The 20,991-nt window shown below is 40.0% G+C and overlaps 1 protein-coding gene across 1 annotated transcript in view; it reads right to left on the reverse strand.

Moving 5' to 3' along the window:
- PIK3R5 (phosphoinositide-3-kinase regulatory subunit 5) overlaps positions 1–20,991 on the reverse strand; it is an 823,030-nt gene that overhangs the window by 177,686 nt on the left and 624,353 nt on the right. Inside the window, exons 9-10 of the mRNA XM_044085025.1 lie at positions 10,809–10,959; positions 461–544 (exon numbers count right to left, since the gene is read on the reverse strand). Of these exons, the coding sequence (XP_043940960.1) occupies positions 461–544; positions 10,809–10,959 (235 nt within the window). The remainder of the gene's footprint in view (positions 1–460; positions 545–10,808; positions 10,960–20,991) is intronic.

Consider the following 20,991-nt stretch of genomic DNA (forward strand, 5'->3'; position numbering starts at 1 on the left):
AACTGAATGATGCATGTAATAGCCTCCCAAAAGAAGAAGAAATAAATTAGGAGAGGAAATCATACAGTATCTACAAAAGTTAAAACAGATGAACACAAAAAATAAACAATGAAGAAGTGAAAACATCAGAAGCAAACAGGATCTGGCAACACTACTGGCAGAGGAAGTAAAAAGCAAAAAAAAAGGCAGGAGAGCAGAAACTGAAGACTGTTTTGTGGCAGGTTAACATAACTGTTCACCCCCTACATTGTCAAATGTAACTTGTTAGCCGCACACCCTTAGCCAGACGTTGCTACTTCCTGAGCGAAGCATTGAGTTTCTTCTACTTAAATGTAGCATGCTGCTGTTTGGTTGCTCAATGTTTGAGTAGGAAACTATACTGATAAGTGGACATATGTAGGAAATCTACACAAAACAGACAGTACAGAACTGTGCCTTTGACATCTTTAGATATACTTACCAAAGTTATCACTGTCCCATATGTAGGTATGACACTTGGCCACAGGTACCTGAAAAGTCTGAATTTTGCCACATGGACCACTTTCTGGAAGAGATAAAGGTATGCCAAAACCATATTGATTTACTATGTATATAACTCTCAGACTGTTTTATATATATTTATTAAGTAGACCTTTTTTATTCATGGACCAGGACAAAAAAATTGCAGTACAAAAAGATTATACATATTGGTTAAATCAGAAAAAAAACAACAGTATTACTAAGTATTTTTGACAACTAAGAGTACAGATGCCTAAAAAACTGATATAAAATTTCAGTATTCACTAGCAGGATAAGAAAGCACACCAGGCTGCGGACTGCTATTTAAATCATAGACAAGGATTAGAATTGAGTAACCGTATGCAATAGTCCAAATGAAATGTTTAAAGATATATATATCTATATATATATATATATATATATATATATATATATATATATATATATATATATATATATCAGGAATAAATGTACTTCACATAGCTATTATAGTAAATTGAGTGCTATATTTCATGAATATGAATGCAGATAGCAAGGGGTCATGATATCATCTATTTATACAGACAAATAAATCTTGGTAGGTGCAGGAAATAAAAAGCAAGGGTTTTGAATTGAAGTAAGAGCTGTCAGAAAAAACAGGAGGAGGACTGATGCTAACAATGCTCCCATTTGTTTTAGAGGCATCATTTCTGCAACATTATGACAGATTCATTTTCAAAACTTGCTTGACTTCTGAGTTCTAGATTTACTTTTGGGAAAGTCATCTAATTTGCATGTTTTCTCTGAAGTCAAATTTTTTGTCAGAATAGTGTTTTAATTTTTACTAGTTCATACTGCAGATGCTCACGTTTCCCCATGTACAGATAGTTTATATTAGAGACATTTCTGGCATGTCCTAAAATGATGTGCATTACTTCATGCAATGTCTTGTTTTCCCTTGTGAACACAGAAACATGTTTGCTTGTACAATTTAACTATTTTAGCCTAAATAGTGTGACAGAAGATGCCACAAATACCAAAAAATAGCTTCTGTCATACATGGAAAGGAAAACGTGAGCATCTGCAGTATGATCTAGCAAAAATGAAAACACTATTCTGACAAAAAAAGTGACTTCAGAGAAAACATGCAAATTAGATGACTTTCCCAAAAGTAAATCTAGTTCCCTGATTGACTGTTCTTTATTTTACAGTGTCTCTGTAGATTCAGACGAACAGTTTAGTAATTGTCAAATGCCATGTGACATTTTATAAGGCTGTCTGCCCATAACCAAATGTGCAAGTGAGGTTTGGCATAAATAAGAAAAAGTAAGTGCATGCTTGAGAGGTGTTTATCCCTCACCCCCAGTCTGACATATATTCCATTGCTCCTTGCAAACTTAGTAGTGGCCTTGGAGAAAAATGGAGTGGTACAAACAGGCCAGTGACTTCTGCAGTGCAATGAACATATGACTTCTATTAACATAAAAAGTATGGTAATCTTCAGTGTAAGGGTATGAAACAGTGGTATAGCAGGCTTAATGTCACTACACTAGTGAGCAGCACTTTAAATGTTGATCACTAATGTCAGATGTCAGGGCTTGTGCAAGAAATTTCAACACTGTGCTGTCCTGGGGAGTTCTCTTTTCCTCAAGAAAGTGTTATCTCAGAGCTGGTATACATACAAGCAATGCCCCCATCTTTGGGGACTACAAGAAGCTCGTCCCCTTAAAAAAGTGGCTCTGGTATTTTTATAATCTCCACTTTGGATCACAATTGACTGATTCCAATTCACTGCGAATTAGTGGCAGTTCCATTGGAGTTGCATAAGGAAGCCACATTGTTAAACTCTAAAAGCTGTCTAAAACTCTAGAGCCTGTATCTGAAGTTGCACCTATAACAATATTCCCATTTATACCCATCTTATTTAATTTCCATATAGTATATATGAAACTTATCAAATTGTTTATACGGGTGTTACGATTAGTTATACTTATGGGACTTCATCTGAGATCATTATATCCAGTTTCAAGATAGATATCGAGGCATTAAACAGTTTAATTCATTCAAAATATATCTTTACAGCTAGCAAAATGGAAGAAATGGAGTTTACTGTTTTAAAGAAGAAAGAATTGTTCAAAATAAAACAAAAAAATACCATGGGGAAAAAAATCAAATAGTTTTCTTTTGAAAAATTTAAATGAATTATTCTTCTTTACTATGAAGGTTCATAAGGAAGTTATAAAATACAGTGAAATGCTTATTAAATTTTGTATAAAAAATAAAAAATTGGAATGCATTTTTAAATAGTTAACAGATACAGACACTTGGAGTGTATATTTGCAATCTAGAGACATTAAAATGTATTGCAATGGATGCCACAAATACTGACAAACAAACTTTAAAGAGAAGAAATAAAATATTGCATAAATAACTAGTATTTTTATGGGCGGCCACAGTGGTGCAGCAGTTAGCGTTGCTGCCTCATAGCAAGAGGTTCACTGGTTCGATCCTCGGCTGGGATGCCTTCTGTGCAGAGTCTGCATGCCCTCCCTGTGGTCGCGTGGGTTTACTCCGGATGCTCCGGTTTCCTCCCACATCCCAAAGACATGCTATAGGTAGATTGGACACTCTGAATTGGCCCTAGGTGTGTGTGTGTGTGTGTGTGTGTGTGTGTGTGTGTGTGTGTGTGTGTGTGTGTGTGTGTGTGTGTGTGTGTGTGTGTGTGCCTTCTGTGGAATGTCGGGCGCCGGGCTGGCAACTTAACACCATAAAACTCCACTGCCGATCATGAGCGGACAGGTGATCTGCTGTGGCAATCCCTAGAAAGAAGTATCTCTAATATAAAAACATTGCTAGGCATTACCACTTAGTTCTTAGAAGCACAAAGGCATGCGTTATTATCCTTACAGTAAATTATTCTGTTTGCTAAGTGTGATACTTATTTTTGTTTCCCGTGTAGGCATGATGTTGCTAATTGTATGACTGCTAAATTATCATTAAGGTCAAGAGATAAGAGCATGGAAGATTAGTGCTGATGGAGCCCTACGTATGACCCAGATGACCCAAGACTGACTACCGGCTCAGGCACTGCAGGATTTGGGATGGCCGGAAGGGAAAGATTACTGTTGCCAGCTCACACCTTCCAGGATGGACAGACAGGTTTCTGTCTGTGATGAAGATGCATTCCCAGTGATAGGGATGTGCCAGCAATTGATTACCAGAGTGCAGTACAAACTATGGAATCTGAGGGGGGGCTACAGATAGCTGATATTGTATGAAGTAATGCACATCATTTTAGGACATGCCAAAAATGTCCCTTGGTGTGCAGGCCGAGCACATGGAAAGCACTAGGCAGCTCTGCTCTACTTTTCCTACCCAACATACCATTGGTGTGGGCTCAACCCTAGGAGATATTACCAAAAATGCTTAAGGAAAAAAATGGTACCTTTGGAGAGCTGATGGTCAGCGGGGAGGGGGCATGCAGATTGGTGGGGGATATAAAAAACAAGAAAAACTAAGTGTTCTAAGTTCGGAAATGGGAACATCCAATAAATAAATCATGGCAGTCCTTTCTTAACCTTTTCATGGACAGCTGACTTTTTAAAGTAAATGTAAATATAGCCTCTAGTAGTTACATATATAAGATTAGTGTATGCTTTCTTATTCATTATGCAGAAATATTTTACACTTCTTAAAGTTTCTTGGCATGTATAGAGATGTATTTTTTACCCATGATATTAAAACTGACATTAAATGTTTGATAATACTACAATCTGTATATTTTAATCATTCATTGCACTTTGAGAACTGTATTTAATTGGATCGCCGTCGTATTATTTATTTATTTATTTATTTTTTTTGCTGTTGTGTCTGGTTTTATTCTCCACTTTGAATTTTTTAGTACTACTGCCTTATATTGCATAGGTTAAATTCAGACTTGTTGAATCTAGACTGGTTGGTATCACTTGAGCACTAAAGCCAGCCATCTTACATTAAGAGGGCCTCCATGCACCCTTCTGGCAGAAGTGTATAGCTCAGGACCCATCTGAGTTGGGGATTTCTGTAGAAAGGCTCATTGTGGGGTTTTCCCATTTGTAGTCTGTCTTAAAACTGTTTAATTCCACTTATATTTAAGCCTTGCATTTGCATGTCACTGAGCACCTCAAAACAGGGGTTAGCGGTGACCTGTATAGATGCAAATGGCTAGAAATATAATTTTTCCATAGGTGTCTGTCAGTAGAACCCTCCCCAGCTTCCATGTTGCTCTGTGGACAACTCAGGTTCACACTGCCTGCAGTGCAGGCAACTCAGCTGAGCACTGCTGTAGTGCAGGCAACTCAGCTGAGCACTGCTGCAGTGCAGGCAACTCAGCTGAGCACTGCTGCAGTGCAGGCAACTCGGCTGAGCACTGAACAGATTTGCCACACTTTTTCATCCCTAATCCTCAATACAAGTTCCCTTGTTAATCCTAAAGCAAAAGCTAATCTAACTTGTCCACTCCCTAATAGTATATATGGTTTTAACCTGCTACAGTGGACAGTCAGTTTCCCAACATTTCACTGGCCAGCCTAATTAACATGGACATCCTAAGGCAATGTAGTAATTGCCTCATGTATACTGACAACCACTTACTCCTAAAGCAAACAAATACAGTACGTGAGAGATGTAAGGTGGTTCACACAGCCTATCTTGACCTCGCCAAGGCTTTCGACACCATCCCCCATTCTGGAATTATAGCTAAACTCACTAAACTAAGTATAAATCCCTAAGTCACAAGATGGGTTGCCAACTGGCTCACTGACAGAACCCACACTGTAAAAGTTGCAGACTCCAAATCTGACCTCAAAGCAGTGACAAGTGGAGTACCACAGGGTTTCATCCTGGGACCTCTCCTGTTTGGTATCTTCTTTTCTGAAGTACAGGCTAACACAGAAGGCATCTGGCTAACGAAGTTCACAGATGACTGCAAATTAGGAGCCATAGTCAAGTCCCCAAATGATGTGGACATCCTACAGAAGGGCCTCACTGAGACAGATGTCTGGTGTCAGAACCATGGCCTCAAGCTCAATGCCAAAAAGTGCAGTGTCATCCCCTTTGGTAAAAACTCTGTACCCATGAACTGCCACATAGGCAGCAATCTACTTAACACCGAATGCGTGATAAGAGACCTTGGGACCCAGGTGGACAGTAGTCTCTCCTTTGATACTCACATCGCCACAGTAGTCAGGAAGTCCTTCTACGTGGCACACCTCATCATAAAAGGGTTCTCATCCAGGAAAAAAGAGGTCATTGTTTCCCTCTACTCGTCACTCATTAGACCCATTATAGAGTACAACCCCCCTTTTGGAATGTACCTCACAAGACATCTGCAGCAGCTGGAAAGGCCACAGAAGTACCTCACAAACAAATGCCCTACAGTGACTGCCTCAAAAAACTCCAGCTTTACTCCATAGCATATCACCTACTCCGAGGTGATCTCTGCCTAACATATAAAGCTATGTCAAACCCAGAGCTGTTGGACATGCTACACCTAAAGAAATCCCAATCCCTCCGAGCTACACGCTCTAGGGACCTAAACCTTGTCACCACAATAAACAGAACACGCTAGAGGGATAGATTCCTGTCCCAGAGACTTCCTATACTCTGGAACAAGCTACCCATCTATGTCAAGCAAAGTTCTTCATTAGCACTCTTCAAGAAAATCTTGATGAGTAGATGGGAAATAGAAAATACACCCCGGGGATCACTTCTGTGTCTCTGCTGGACAGTGGCACAGGAAATTAACTTTCTTGGGTGGCATAAGCTAAGGAACCTTGCTGGCTAGGCTTACGTAGGCCCTTGGGCTGATAGCCTAGTACCTACCTATGAACCTATGTAACTATACCATGAAACTAGAATCAGTCCTCTCACGTAACAACAAATAGGATATCAAACAGGTTGTCAACACACACACCTCTTCTCTCACACAAGAAAAGTTCATGACACATACACCCACATACAAGGAGGCACTCACTAAGAGCCTACCAAAGGACCAGGGACGTCCCCAGCACAAAACCACTTACACATATAGCACCATGAATAGAATCCACTACATATAACAACACACACACACCAGTGTCTCAGCAAATAAGCCCATAAAGCTTAACACCTCAAGTCCAAATGTCCTGGTCATAGGTGACAATAGTGAGACACATAGATGTCCCCCTCACCAGGCTGGACAAGAAGAAGGTAATAGTCAGCTGCCTTTCAGGTGCCAAGATCTGTCAAATCATGCATGTGCTCAAGTTACTGGACAACAAGTACCGTTATGAGTCTGTAATAGTCCATGTTGGGGTAAATGACTTGAGACATACCTCTCTAGACTATATAAACAGAGACATGACTGAACTGTCAGAATATGTGCCCCAGGCAAGTATGACCCTAGCCCTAAGCAGCATTCTACCTCCACTCAGGATGATGCCACAATGCAGACAAAAAATGACAGACTTGAACAATTGGCTTATCTTCTGGTGTAAACCCAGGGGGGAGCCAGTCTTTGTCAGCTGGGGTACATGGTCGACAGACCGCATTGCTTTTCCAGAGATAGGTACTCTAGGCTTTTGGATACTGATAAAAGCTCTTGCCTCCTCCATTGTGCCTTTTTAGGCTATGTCAAAAAATACAACTTCCGATGTAACAAAACCCACTCAAGACAAACTCAATGTTATGCTGCTTAATGCTAGGAGCCTAAACAGGAAACTGCACTCCCTGGAAGCACTCCTCTCCTTGGAAGATGCTGATGTCTGTGCAGTCACACAGACATGGTTCAGTGTTGCGGAAAGCACCCCGGCTGTGGAAGGCTACAATGCCTTCCACAAGTTCAGACCTCAAAATGAGAACGAGAGAGCAAAGACCAAAGGCAGAGGTGTATCCATCTTCATTAAAGTTAAGCACACATTCCGACTGGTTAAACAGTAAGCTACCCCAGGTCCAACTAACTATAGGCAAAGTACTCTACCACATCATTGTTAGCTATAGGTCCCCCACCATAAGCCAAGAAAAACATACCACTTACCTGGACCTACAGGAGTCACTAACCATACAGCCAAACACATTGGTCATGGGAGATTTCAACTATCTTTCCATGAACTGGGCAATATAACTAAGCACAAACATGATCACCAGAGGTTCTTGGGCTTCATCAATACAAATGTCCTGGAACAGATAGTCTGCATTCCCACAGTGGGTTTAAATGTCCTGGACGTAGTACTCACCAACACTGGGGTTCACTGCACCCCCCATGTGATACTCTCCCTGGTAAGGTTAGACCATAAATCAGTCTTGTAGTATTGGACCTGACATCCCCACAGGAGCAATAAAATTTAAAAAAATTCCCAAAGCTAACTACAGCCTACTAAGCAATAGTATAACAAGTTTCAAACCCCCTGCAAACACAGCAACAATGAATCCTATGCAGAGGGGTACACAGATGCCTTGTATAAACACCTAAACAACTGTAAAGACTCGGCTGTACCTCACCAGATCAAAATCAGGTCCTCCTGAAAAAGCAAGCCACCATAGTGGACCTTAAAGCATGAACAGGTTATATAACAAGAGGAAGATATCTAAGAGCAAGATTGAAGTGACTCAGCAGAGAAAATAAATCCCTCCACAGCTTGAACAAGCAAATCAGACATCTTGTAATGTCTTTTAAAACTAATTATGAAAATAAAATAGCATCCCAAGTTAAGGATAACCATAAGGCATTCTTTAGCTACGTCAGAAATCTAAAAGGGAATGCCCAGATATGTGCCGAATTAGTTGTGGATGGTACCAGTCATATGGCACCTGAGGAAATTGCCAACTTGCTAGTCGATAGATTTGGCACAAAATTCACCCCCCTGTCCCCACCAGTCATACCCCAAATCATTCCTGACACTAGTCCCCTCCCTAGTATCTCTATAGAGCAGCTCATATCTGCACTCTCCAAGGCCAAAAACACAGCCTCAGTGGGACCAGACAACATCCCAAGCTACTTACCTAGCAATTTAAAACAAGACCTAGTTGAACTACGTGGTGCTCTCTTTCCCCATAGCCTGAGAACTGGCTTTGTTCCAGCAGAGTGGAGAATAGCAACATTATCCTCTTGCACAAAGGGGGCCCATCAGCTGACCCTGGGAACTATAGATGCATAAGCATAGCCAGCCTCATTTGCAAAGTGATGGAAAGAATCATCATGGACCTCATCAACAACAACATATGCGACCTTCAAACTCTTGACCCAATACAGTTTGCTGTCACTAAGGGTATATCATGGTTGTTAAACCTGGCAGACTTCTTTGAGAATGACAGTAAAGCCCTGAATGAAGGTAAGACAGTGCATACTGCCTATCTTGACCTATTCAAGGCTTTTGATACAATTCCTCACTTAGGCATCATTGAGAAACTCACCCATGTCGGGATTATCCCTTACATCACTAGATGGGGAGCCAACTGGCTCCCAGACACAGAAGTCACATTGTTAAAGTCGGGGGACACAACCTCCATCAGTAGACCAGCCACCAGTGTTACACCACAAGGATCTGTACTGGGCCTGTTACTGTTTGGAATCTATTTTTCAGAAGTTCAGGCTAAAGTAGTCAACATGTGGCTTACCAAGTTCACTGATGATTGCAAATTGGGTGTAATCACTGAGTCCCCCAATAATGTTAAGATATTACAGAAGGGGCTAACACAGACAAAAGACTGGTTCCAAAGCCACAGACTAAAACTAAATGCAAAAAAGTGCTTTATCATCCCCTTTGGCAAAGAGGAATACCCTAATAATTACAGTATTGACAGCCCCCCCTTCCAAACTCAAACCCAGTGTCAGGGACTTAGGAACTCAGATTGATAGAAATCTAAACTTCAATCACCATGTCTCCACAGTGGTAAGGAAAGTTTTCTATTTTGAGCATCTCATAAGTAAGGGCATTACATCCAGGTCTAAGGATGCTATAACTCCACTGTACTCAACCCTCATTAGACCAATGATTGAGTACAATGCCCCCTTTTGCATGTACCTCACCAGACACTTGCAGCAGCTGGAGACACCACAGATGTTTCTCAAAAGAAAAATTCAGGGTTTCCAAACTATGTCATATGTGGATAGACTGAAAGCCCTGTCACTGTATTCTGTATTTTACATGCTGCTGAGAGGCCTAATGGAAATGCTACACTTCCCTAAATCAAATGGGACAAGAGTCACTTACTCCGGGGATCTTAACCTATCCTGTGATATCAACAGAACATGCTGGAGAGACAGATATATCTCCCAGGGATTGCCGCTCCTTTGGAATACACTCCCAATTTGCATCAAGCAGAGCTTCTCGCTGACCATGTTCAAGCATAATCTGGACAACTGGATGGGAGACTATAAATTCACCCCGGTGATGCAGCCCATGTCCATTATGGACAGAGGTAGTCAGTGCTGACCTTAGACTGCAAATAATGCCCATCTATCCATGGTCATTTGGAATAACTAGGGTATAATATGGCTAAAACTATAAGGACAACTCAGGTATAACATATGAACCTATGTATCAGTATCTGTATCTATATCTATCGATCTATCTTCAACAGAAAGGAAGAAGACAAGAGGAAACAAAGGGGCATTTAACAAAAGGGTAGAAGGATTGTGTGAGAAAAAACCTGTGACAGTCGAGCATGACTGTCAATGAAGGTAGGACAGTGGCATTGAACTGAGAGAGATGGTGACAGTTGACATAAGCCCAAGCCCATGTAGAAAATGGGAAAAAGGGGGTTGGGTTGGTATATATTCACATATATATACACACACACACACACATATATATATATATATATATATATATATATATATATATATATATTTACTCAGACATGACTGGTAATATGCACTGGTTGTGGCAGCTGCTTTTATAACCATCAGTGAGTATGAAATGCAGCAATTTCAAATGAGACTAATGAGGAAATTCTTATTTCATTAAATTAAAACTGCTGTAACCACACAGACAACTGTGACATGAAGCCAAAATAATTTATATTGTATTTCTTTATATTTAAAATCATTGTAAAACGAGTTTTACAATGTTTCTATTTCTCATGAGTGGAACTTGAATGAAATATCTGAATACCAGACAAATGAGACCTGTTAACTTACCTAACAGATCCTAATCCTATCTTCCTGGATACGTTCCATATGCTGGTTGTGTAACAATCAATACATATTTAAATAATGAAATACATCAAAATACAAGAACAGTGATTTTAGATATCTGTAAATGAAAATGTTCAAGAACTGTAAAATATTCCTAGCTATAAGTCATACCTACCATTTTTCCTTGGAGATATTTTTTCTAGGACTTGTTTAAGCTTGGTCAGCACATACGCTCTCGCAGTAGCAGTGTCTCTGGTGAGAACAGCGTTTTCAAGTATCTCAGTGCATTCTGAATATATTTCTGAAAGCTCTTCTATCGTTTTGGACTGACCGAAAAGAGAAAAAAACAGTATTTACTAAGAAGAACAACACCAAAAACAGTAAAAAAAAGTGAAAACCTTATTCCTAATAAAAGGTTCAGTTGAAGCAACAAATAAAACTGTGATTTTTGCTGACTGCTAACAATCTGCCAGCATATTCCAGTATACATATGCAAGACTTGACAAACAACTGATCTTGCATTTGTATTTTAAAGGCTAGTTTAATATAATTAATACACCACTTATTTTTCACATTTTCCAAGGCTGCCTGTAGAAATGACAAGGCTTATTCTGAGTCAGAATAAAACAAAGCCTTTTTATAAGAATGTTCTGCTCATAACTAATATATTTAAGAAATGATGTCACTAATGTGCAGAAAAGTTAAAAGAAGTGTTGCAGTCCTGAAAAAACATCTCTCTGGCAAAGGGAAATGTATAAATATGCAGGGTGTATCAGACCATCAGATGGCATCTGCAAACAGTAAATGTTCAGACAGAAATATAAGGTGACAGAGGCCACTGCACAAGAGTGACCTTTGGTAATCCGTTGTCCTTGTGAAGCATATCCAGCTTCTTTGTAAGCATGGATACTTTGCAAGAAGTGTTTCCATTTTGTCATGTCTTCTGTAGTAAACAATGCCTGCTTTGTAGTTATCACCACTTAAAAATGAGTTTACATTTTGAAGTACAATACTTACTCTGTATATATATATATATATATATATATATATATATATACATATACATATACAAATATATATGTGTATGTGTGTGTGCATGTATATATATATATATATATATATTACACACACATTATAAACTATTATTTTTCTTTCACCATCTGAAATTGTAATGAAATAGGTAATCTCAAACTGCTTACATCTAATTTATTTGGGCAAATTCAATAACTTTCCCTCTCCTGAACAGCAAACTATCAATTAAGCATTGCTTTCCATTTTTGTATAACATTCCTGTTGTCCAATATATGCATCTCTCCAATATCTATGCTCCCTTCACTGGAAATACTTCCCAGACATATGAAACATAAAACTGAATTAAATGCACATAATTAATCATATTCACGTCAACTCACTTCTCTACCTTTTCCTCTTTTTAAAATGGTTGAAATAAAAAACCCAACTTACTGAAACGAATATTTATTATTTATGGTTCAATTTTTTTTTTCTGGTAATAAAACCCTCCTACAAAGAACTCTATACTCAGCAAAAGTTGTCTCACCTTGGCTGCCATATCACACATAGTGTCAACCACACCTTCCACCAAAACTTCCATACTGTGCCTATTATAACTAAGGCCTGTTACTTCTACTTTCTAAACACCCACTCTTCCCTATTTTCTTAACCAAAATTCCACGAAATTCTCCATTAGCACTCTTAAAACACTAGAATCTCTGTCTCATGTTTTGCATATAACAGTAAGACAACAGCTTGTGAAAGTATCATGGGAAAACTGTATCTTCCTTCTCCAGTCATCTTCTGCCACAACTCTCCCTTCACCACCTAACACACCACTCATCGTATAAAAGAGGGCTCTGGGCCCTCTTAATTATCCTTCACATTCAGGTATACCCTTCACAAATATTCCTATTTGTTACTGGCTTAAACTGGAATTCTTAATCCTTCCAAGAAGCAAAATTTCCCTCTAATCTATACTCTGTTATAAATATCTGTGATGTAAAGTGTCAAAAGCCATTAACATAACCAATTTCTGATCAGATGAAATCAGTTTTGATGAAAGTTTATCCCTGTGCTTGACTTACTTTAATCATATTTGGACTGCTCTGTGTTTTGGCTTTTGGAGTTATTGGTTTGAATCTTTGCAGTAAGTTTGTGTGCATTATTTGCTTTAACTGTTCCATACTAATACCCTTATCAACTCTAACCTTTCATTTTCTTTAAGTCTTCTTTAATCTCCTTCCCCTAAAAATAAACTTTAACAATGTTATTACCTACACCACATGCTTCTCTACCATTGTCATTTGAAGTCTTCACTCTCCTTCTCTGTCAATGCGATACCCTAATTTACTAATTATGCATAAAAATGAAAGACACTTAGTGCCGGATTTAGAAAACTATGTTGCATCACAGTGAGTGAATTTGCAAGATAAGTGGCAATGAGCAGACTGTGTCTGATTTAGAAAACCCAGCAACATAACATGGCCAGTTTAAATAAGATTATTGGCTGTGCTATATGTTAATGACCACATAATAAAGTGCCGTGTATAATAATGAGACAAAACAACATGGTGGAACAATTCAGAAGTGTTTAAATGTTGTACAGTAATGCCTTTCCCGCTTCAGCTTTGTACAAGGCCATATGCTTGCATTTATGCACAGTAAAGTAGTGCATGATATTAGGGGTTGCCACAGCTATTCTAAACATATATCTGCAAGAGGCTTTTATAGTAGCTCCTGTAGCCAACAGTGGTCATCTGACCATGCTTAATATTTCATGCCCTCCACGACAACCAGATAGCAAATTGTTACTGTGTGTCCAGGAACACTATGCAACAAATCTGTGGACATGTGTTGGCCTCATCTGCAGCCCTGTGGGAGTCATGGATACAAAGGTATATGTGGTTTTGGTTCCCTATCAGAAGCCTGAAACTCTATAAGCTTGAAAATCAAAATCCTGAAACCAAAAGCCTGAAAATTCAAAATCCCGAAAACCCAAAATCCTGAAACTCAAAATCCTGAAAACACAAAATGGACATACTGACATCATTGTGGCTTTGCTATTGTTAGCCCTGTGGTGTTAGGACATGCGTTGGGTTCAGGTAAGTGTGCGGTTGGTTTTATGTTAGGGTTAGGGGTGGTTTAAGTGAGTTAGGGTTAGGGCACAGGTTAGGCATGTATGCAATAGTGACAAATATTGGGGTTAGGGGCGGTTTAAGTGAGTTAGGGTTAGGGTGCAGGTCAGGTGAGTGTGCGATAGTGACGGACCTTAGGGTTAGGGTTAGGGTCAGGGTCAGTTGGTAGATATTAGTGTCTTTATAGTGACATATTAGCATTATTTGTGTTTTCAGGATTTTGAGTTTTTGGGATTTTGAATTTTCAGGCTTTTGGTTTCAGGATTTTGATTTTCAAACTTATAGTGTTTCAGGCTTCTGATAGGGAACCGTGGTTTTACATACATTAGCTACAGGGACCTTTCAGCAACCTAATAGTGACTCAGTGGGGTATCTCAGGCATCTACCTGAAGAAGACTTCATCAGTTTTTCACTGCCATGCTTCAGCATGTGGGTAAGCATATGTGTTTCTCACATATCTCAGAGGATGGAGAGGGACTTCTGTGCTACAGTCCATTTCCCTGAAGAAATGGGGGATATAGACTGCATCCACACTGAAATAAAGGCCCCACCTGGTGAGATGGACAGGAGGTACATGAACCACAAATGCATCACTCCATTAAGTTCCAGGTGGTCTGTGATTTGCAGGGTATCATTTCCAATATGTGTCCAGGCCACCCAGGCAGTTTTCACAACTAACAGTTTTAAGGGATGACTTCCTACAGGGCCCTAGCTCATGACACCAATTAGAAATCCACATAATCAAATTGACCATGGGGACAAACATGCACTATCACAAACCAGAAATATTATAGAGCATGTGTTTGGGCTGCTTAAGTCACGCTTTCACTGTCTAGATGCATCTGGTGGTGCCCTCCATTTTGACCCTGCCACCTTGTGTGCTTTGTTATACAATGTTATATTTAGGAGCAGTTACAGCAGGGTGGCCTCTTACAGGTTCAGCAGCTCCCAGTACCAAAGGCAGAGGTCACTGAGAAAGACAAGAAGTCAGAGAAGGAGCAATATGCAGGGGATGACCATGCCAGACAGAGGTGGCACAGTATGCTGTTGCACTAGGAAAGAGGCAGCACATTGCACAGAGCTTTACAAAATAACTATTCAGGAGTTAAGCATATTCACTACAGTAAAAGTCATGCACACAATAATACCAGGCTATATTCTCCCATGCATAGGCAGACTGCACTGTGCATCAGACATAGGTACCCCTAGTAACAATGAATAAAGGGCACAGCACAGTTATCATCATCTGCACACATGGGCAAAGGAGTACAAGAATGCTTATTTTTCATAGAGAAGTATGTAAGAAGGAGTACTAAAAGAAAAAAGTGCTCCTTTGGACAGTGAAATAACTGGATTATGTGGTGGTTTATAAGTACAAGGGTCAGGGCAGCAGATGTGTGAGATGTGCTGGAGGCTGTGTGTGCATGTGTATCTGCAGGGACACAACCTCAGCATGTGTTGCAGAAATATGGCTTGGCCTACTGTACAGGTGTGGGCATGCATGATAGAAGGTTCATCTTCTTGTGCACACCCCTGCCCATAACAGCTGACATTGCCAAGTGTTGCAATGGCTTTACCATGACCCAGTCTAGATGCTAGTATGCTACCTGACCATGTCTGCTGGAGGATGTGTCAGCTTGGCCACCCATTATGACCATGGGGATGTCCTCCCCTGGGTGTAGACACATCCACAACTGATATTGCTGTGGGATTGCTAGCACTACTGGAGTTGGATGTTACTTGTCTAGAGCCATGTTAGCTAACATCCATGGATGTAGCAGATGACCAGCCACAATGCCTGACCCTCATTACTGACAGACAACCCAGAGAAGACACTGACTGCATGGTACATTGTATGATTCGGTCTACCCAAGCAATTACACATACGGGTCATGCACTCCCATAAGTCAGCATAAACAGCCTGGATCACCATCGCAATCTCTACCATGGCTATGGTGGAACTAGCCTGTGCCTCTATGATGGTCCTTGACATACATCGGGTAGCATCTACTGACACATCAACCTCGGGGGTAGGGCGGTAACCAAACCTCCAGTGAGCACAGTTAACAACATCTCTGTGTAGACTCTCTTGCCATGAGAGCTATGGGCAGAATCAGACATCTGTCTACTGAGAGTCACCACACTTCTCTGATTTATAGTGTCCCCATCAATCTGCCTATTCTAGATGGTAGTGTTTCCTGGGTGTATGCAAGCATACAGACTATGTCCATACTCCGAGTATGGGATACAGAAGCCACATTTGCTGTGTCCAACATTCACTCTCTGCACCCCCTGACTGAGCCAGTTCATCTCAACCATCACTACCAGAGGATACAGATACTCCAAAACTAGATGGGGCAGTTCCACAGTGTAGGTACTAGATAAATAATCAGCTGTGAATGCATTACAGCAAAAATGTCCACTGTAATCTGGATGCAGCTGCACAACTACACAAGCAATTGATACCCATACAACTAAAGAAATAGTCTATCAAATAATAACCTTGCCCATACCTTGTTTAGATGAACACTGAACTTGAATTCTACATGTACCTATATGCCATAAGTGAGACAGCTATTGTGTACTGTAATGTGACTAACAGGTTAGAAGGGTTAGCAGGTATTGATACTAGGACTATATACCTGGGGTATCTTCATTTGAAATTCTCTGGGCCTGTCCAGCTCTGCCCCAACATTCAACACTGCACTGAGGGACTCTGTGAAGGTGGTACCATGTTTAACTGAGTCCAGGAACTCCTCCATCTCTATAAGAGGTGGTTCAGTAGACAGTCCTCCACTAGTTACCCTCTTTTCCCTTGCCACAGACTCTGATCTATGGGTGGAGGCATGGATCATATCAGTTGCTCTGCCGCAGACAATATCATAAGTGCGATCTTGACCAATGACAGCATTAACATTGTTGAAAAGTTTACATTAGACAGGGTCATAGAAGGGCTGGCTGGCTGATCGAATGGACTGTAAAGAGCCATCTACTATAGAGGCAGAGGCCGTCCGGTACCACCTTATTTTCGGTGTCCATCAACTTGAGCCTGTGAGTGGACACAAAAGCACCACCAGATGCATTAGTTTGGTTCTGCACCAATTTCTCAGGCATAGCTCTCTCTCAGTCTGGAAAACAATGCACTTGATAGCTGTGGTCTTACATGTTCCTTAGAAATCCAACGCTAATACTATACTATTAGGAGATCTATTACATTGTATGTAGGCCTGACATTTTCTTATGTGTATGGACAAATACTCTAAGTGAATGTCAGGCTTTTATGAGTCCTGAGCACAATCCTCCTCTCCAAAAAAATAACAAGCACAAAACTGCAACTGAACAAGCACATGTGCATTACAATAGAAGTGGTGCAAAGATTGTGGCTAATTGCATAAGCGTAAGGCACAGAAAAGTACAATGGGATCTTGCACAGTACTATGGCTTTGACCTACTGTAACAAGCTTGCATGCTACTGCATTCATTACACTTCAAATATACCCTTTAAGGGAGTCTTGGCCAACCTATTTAAAAACACTGACAAACTGACATCGATTCTAGACTTGACATTAAACATCAAACAAAAATGTAGCCTTAGACTATAAGTAAATCTGTACAAAGCAGCACTTATCTTATGTAAGTGACTATCTTATTTAGCAAAGAATGTTTTTATAAATGTAGGATTCAGAGACATTCATTGTCATTATTTTATTCCATAGAACGGGAAGGATCTGCCCTTCTTATTATGCTTATATTGCATAGATTCTCCCCTGCTGGCGAGATAATTATGTTAATTAGGACTCGTCTCATTACAGTTTTTATTTTTATGTTGCTCAGTTTGCACGATGAGAAAACCTGATAAACATCATGGTGATTTCTACATGATACTGGGCCCATGCCTGAGCACTTGTGATAAGCACCACACATAGGTGATCAGTCCATAATTTTAGGTTGGGGAAAACTGTCATCCACATGCAAAGATGGAGCTGCTGTAGAGCAGGTATTCCCAGCATCATATACAGGAATGGAAGACTGACAGTTTTCACACATTAAAGTGCCATTGGAATGACAAAATACAATATCAATACTTTTGCCAGCCATGACACAAATGAGAAGTCCTTTGATGTCCAATGGTACAGAAAGGATGGGACATGTAAGAACTTTTTTGAGCACCAATTCCCTGCCAAACTCCTGAGATATTTCAAGATAAGACATTATAGATGGAGAAGGACAAGGTATTGCTCCTTTTAGAACATACAGATGGTGTGTGGCACAGTACAAGACTTTTCCTAGACATAATACATTAGTATTACAGGAGGGGGCTCTAGCGGGTGGTGGTATAGGGCTGATGCCTGGATTTTGGCCAAAGTTGTCGCTTGTGCTATCGGCATCCTACACATGGAGAAAGGTGGTGCCAACGCTACAGTGACATAAGTTAATGTATGCCTGACCTCCTTCGCTGATGCTAAGATGAAGTTAAGTCACAATAACAACCTTGGTACTGTAAGTATAAAAGTAGATAAATAAATACCCTGTTACTGTATATCAGCATCCAAGTTTTTATTATTCCCTTTTTATATTTATAGCCCCATGCAGAGAAAGAAAGGAGCAGACAGATATACAGGAGCAGACTAAACACCTAAGAGGTATAAAGCTGCCGGGGTAAGTACAGATGCTGTCATAATAAATGTCTCTGTTTTAGTAGTAGCAGTCGCACTCAAAAATAATTATGCATACCTTTTATACAGCAGTACCCTACTGTTCAGATTTTAGCAGAATATCAAGATTTTTCCCTTATATTTTTGGTCTGTTCTTCATAAAATTTATTGTTTCTGGCAAATCACTGAAGGTCAACGTCAATAAATAATGGCATACATTGAAGTTTCAGACTTCATATCCTTAAGGAAATGCATGCCAATAGAAATTATGTTATTCTAGCTACTTTCTATGTTTATAAGAATGATATTTAAAATCTGTCCCTATTTTTCCAGCCTTCGACACCTATTATTTTAGGCTTTGTCCAGATTTCTTATGCTAGCAGTTTGATAGGTATGCCAATACCATATATGTCAGTAATGGCATAGCTCAAGGGTCTTGGTATCAATGTGCCATGTTACAAGTGCACTTCTGTATGCATCCTTCTGTATGGGTGGACAAGTGAATCATCATGCTAAGTTTATGTACTCTGCCATTGTTAGGATGGTTATGGGTTCAATACCCCCGCAAACAATATTTTGTTGTTATGGACAACATTGCATCTGTTGTCCCAGTGACATCAATGACTCTGTCCCTTGTCTAACATCTCTGATGAACGTATGTATTGTATGTGTATATAAACTTTTATTACTGTCAAAACAAAAATGAAGAACTGGCCACAGTACACTAATAAACACCTCTTGCCTTTAGTATTGCATTACATCAGAGTGCATGTGAGTATACCCTTTTTGGCTTAACTTCCATATGTACATGTAGACATACAGGTTGATGAAATTCCTGTATTCTGCTTAAATGTGTCATAATCAACATAGTTATTAATTCAATTGTGATTGTGTTTGTATTTCTCTTCCCCCACCATCTTTATCACTATCCTTTCTCTGAAAAGCATTAATTTTGTTTATTGTTTTGTTTTTCTCCATTTCCTTTCTTATTATATATTGCATATTGCAACACAGAACCTTGCACCTACCTCACTGGCAAGGCCTTTCATCTGCCTCCCCCTCACAGGTTCAAACAGTAGAGTCACCATGACCAATAGCACCCAACACATTTGGGTCAAAGCCAGCAGCAGTTACTCAGCACTTCCCTGCACTATCTGCAACAAGTCGCCATGCATTGTGGGTACTCAGCAGTAACAATGCAGGTAGAGATAATGTCTATGTTATCTGTCATTACCTGGCAGAGTTTGTGAGGGAGATAATAGTCAGGAGGTTGCCTGCATTAGATATGTGAAGATAATCCTCTGGTGACTCACTGAGTCGCATCCCTGCCCAACACCGTCTCTAGCTTCTGAAGCAAGACCTAGTGGTGATGGTACCCAGGGTGATACCCAGGGTGATAAGTAATCTCCTCCTGGGTCTAAGCCAGGGTTGCCAGATGTTCCTATTTGAGTGGTACTGTCCCAAGTTCAGCAGACCAATCCCGGGTCTTGCACTGCCTCTACAAATCCCGGTTGAAGTTAACGAACCCACTGTTCCACACTGCAGTGGAGTGGTGGAACCAGAACAGTCACTGAGTTGTGCTGGTTTTCCCAACCTGTGGTTTTGGAAATCTGGCAACTGTGGTCTAAGCTGACACAGACTGCATCTCTAAACACCCATCCTATTCCCCAACCTGGTGTTCCCTTCCTTTATGTGTCCAAGCCCGCCTCTGTTGTGTCATACAATCCTCCTTGCACTATTGGATGCCATCTGTCTGTATGTCTGTCTGTTGTCTCTTTCACCACTGTGTTCACCTTCCCTCATTGTGATACCTCACACCACATTGGTCATGTCTGTCTTTCCCTATCTAACCTCCTCCTCTCTCTTACCTTCTTTATCATACTTATCTGACTTCTTTGCCCAACATTCTCTTCTCTTAAGAAAAAAAAAACTCAAATGCAAATTATTCCTATTACTTTATTGCAAATATTCTTTAATGCCTAACTTCCTTATATGATCTTTATATAACCTGAAAAACAGATAAACAGCAACAAAGACAGCTTTAGTACAAAGGTCATGGGTAAAAAAAGCCACCAAACAGCAACTGAATGAAAGACCCAGAACATTTATTACAAAAAACTGGAAAAACAGTAAGTGGTTTTATCTTCAAATAGATGTATTCATTACTTTATTATACTGCATATCTACTAATAATATTTTTTATAATCTTTTTCTAACTACTGTAGTTGCTGTTCCTGAGATGGCTTGTCCATACAACTTGATTCACTAACAAATTCTCATGTTTATAATAATTCATGGTCCTGGTTGCTTCTTCATCCTTATCAATTTTTTACACAGTGTTCATCAGTTTATTCCATTGCCTCTCCTCAATCACTGTATCTACCTATCCTACCAGCCATCCTCAGACTTGTTCTAAATTAGGTCTGGGGCCAGCAGAGACATTGAGGCATCCTGGTACAGTATTATACAGTTGCCATATCAGTATTTTACCTATTTATCCCCTAAAGTTGCACGTAGTTTGTAAAACTTGGGGTTAGAACATACGATGGACTTC

The sequence above is a fragment of the Protopterus annectens genome, chromosome 10.part0 (assembly GCF_019279795.1).
Source record: "Protopterus annectens isolate FY-2018-M chromosome 10.part0, PAN1.0, whole genome shotgun sequence".
Classification (NCBI taxonomy): domain Eukaryota; kingdom Metazoa; phylum Chordata; order Ceratodontiformes; family Protopteridae; genus Protopterus; species Protopterus annectens.